Source organism: Gymnoscopelus microlampas (assembly GCF_963454915.1).
Source record: "Gymnoscopelus microlampas genome assembly, chromosome: 8".
Taxonomy (NCBI): domain Eukaryota; kingdom Metazoa; phylum Chordata; class Actinopteri; order Myctophiformes; family Myctophidae; genus Gymnoscopelus; species Gymnoscopelus microlampas.
The window spans coordinates 25,001-27,500 of NC_139945.1; the positions used below are offsets into that span (position 1 = coordinate 25,001).

A 2,500-nucleotide genomic window follows, 5' to 3' on the forward strand; every position below is an offset into this window, starting at 1 on the left:
GATGGCGGACCTACAGTCTTGGAACAATCGGCTTCATTTTGGGTCTGTAGAAAGCACCGGAGTGGGTTTGTCCATCTCATTTATACAGTCTATGTGTACAACGCGCATGTCATTCAGCACTCCATAGGCACAAGTAGTGGCGGCTTTGCCATACATGGAAGCAGGGACTGCAAAAGACTTTGCCAGCCTTTCTGCCTCGTGTTTGGGCATCCCAAGTTATCAAAACCCTCCAACAACCAGTACGTGGGTATGTCCTAGGCTGGATCACCAGAGGAAACAAAGTTCTTAGTCTTGCACTGCTGCTGCTTGGTGTTAAAGTGCTCTCTGTAGTTGTTCTCATGGGCCTGGAAGTCCACCCGTTGCTATTCCGACAGCGGACGGACATACCGCTGGAAGGCCGCGGGGTCTATTGCCTCTCTTCCCGGTAGCTGTTCATAGGAGGGGCCGTCAGGTAGTGTGGGCTGTAGGTAGATTCCACCGGGTGAGAAGTGCCTTCTTGTATGCAAGCTACATAGTCCACAGAAGTTGCAAATCCATCCACTACACCTACTACATTGACGCTGGTAGTTACAACGGGGCAGTTTAACGTCATGGTAGTTACAACGGGGCAGTTTAACGTCATGGTAGTTACAACTGGGCAGTTTAACGTCATGGTAGTTACAACTGGGCAGTTTAACGTCATGGTAGTTACAACGGGGCAGTTTAACGTCATGGTAGTTACAACTGGGCAGTTTAACGTCATGGTAGTTACAACGGGGCAGTTTAACGTCATGGTAGTTACAACGGGGCAGTTTAACGTCAAGCCCAGGACACACATTGAGTGCCAGAGGTTTTACATCCAGTGCGTTTTTTACCGTTTATTGGCGATCTGTTTAGAAGCCTCTACGAGGACCCGGATGTAAACAAAGAGGAGGAGTTATATCTCTCTCTCTCTCTCTCTGTGTCTATGTCTCTCTCTCTCTCTCTCTGTGTGTGTCTCTATGTCTCTCTCTCAGTAGTGCATGTACGTGCACTGTACTCGTACTGTGCTCAGACGGAGGAGGAGCTATCGTTGTCAGAAGGCTCTGTGATTCGTCTGTTGAGCAGAGACACTCAGACAGACGACGGGTTCTGGGAAGGAGAGCTGAACGGGAGGAGAGGAGTCTTCCCCTCCGTGCTGGTGGAGGAGCTGACGGAGAACGGGGGAGGAGACAGCGCCCCCGCTGGCCTGGGGGTCACACTGATGGACACCTCTCAGGTGAGGTTTTTCTGTGTTTGTTTTCTTTTTCAACAAATAGCAGATCTACAAGCTCACAACGCGTCGCACTGCGACGCGTTGTGAGCTTGTAGATCTGCTATTTGTTGCTATTTTTGATTTGGAATCCTGAAAAGTTACATTTTTATTTGATTTCAAATGCATTTAGTTAAACTTATGTTAACTTTATGAACTTAAATACAAATACATTGGACATAAAAAGACAACATAATGTTAATACTAGTCATTAAACTACTAATATAGACTGAAGTCATTAAAGCGGGTCATGTTTACATGTTTAGAATCATAACAGCTGAAATCTATAATATATCACTATTCTGATATTAACCTGTGGGACACATTAAGTGAAGTTTGGGGCCACATTAACACATTGACTGCCATCGGCTAATCTCAGAACGTCCATCGTAGTGCCAAGCAATTTCTTACCTTTTTTGTTTTTTTGATTCCGTCATAGGCCCCGCTAAATCCGTTTAAAATCCGCGTTCATTTGGTTCGACACAAACACGGGACCCGACCGAACAACACGCTGAAAACCGTGCGGCGATCCGACACTGCATTCTGGAGAACGAGAGGAAAACGCTAAAATGGTGGATGCGGTGAGAAAAACAACAAGCCAGAGATAATGGCGTCCAAAGTTGACCGCTAGACAGGAAACGGAGGCGGGAGAAAAACCGGAAACAGTATTATTTCGTTTCCGGTCCGCCCACTTCGAGACCGGAAGTGCAAAAAAAATCCGGAATCTGCACCTGCACGATTTAACATGGGAAAACTACGGGACTACGGGCTACGGGAACGGCAGTTAACGGTTGGATTTAACGGCCCGTAGGACTACGGGCCTGGCAGTGGATGTGTTAAGTGATGGTAGGGGCCACATGTGGCCCCCGGGCCGCCAGTTGCCCATTGTATGATCCAGACCATTCATAAATGTCTGTGTCCTCAGGTCTCTGGTCATATAGTGGGGTAGCTTAGCAACATTAACGATACGAAGCAGATATTAGCGCCAGCATCCAAGTATAAACAGGCCGATTCACTTTTTGGCCTGTAACTCTTGAATCATGGGGTCATAGCATCAAAATATTTCCCCCTGGACTACTTGGATCATGACACAACTTCCCATATAGATCCCCCAACTTTCCTATTTCAAAATGTTCCTCCATTTTGCGTTATCTTCAAAACACATATTTTGCTGTAACTCCTACAAATGTTGTCCAGAACTCACACAAATCGGCACACAGTCTGTCTTTG

At 46.7% G+C, this 2,500-nt stretch overlaps 1 protein-coding gene across 1 annotated transcript in view; it reads left to right on the plus strand.

The window, feature by feature from the left end:
- The window catches only part of LOC311050802 (F-BAR and double SH3 domains protein 2-like), a gene marked incomplete at its 5' end in the record, with an annotated part of 28,789 nt that overhangs the window by 20,792 nt on the left and 5,497 nt on the right, over positions 1-2,500 (plus strand). The window contains one exon of the mRNA XM_084064965.1: positions 996-1,237. Coding sequence (XP_083921091.1) covers positions 996-1,237 — 242 coding nt within the window. The remainder of the gene's footprint in view (positions 1-995; positions 1,238-2,500) is intronic.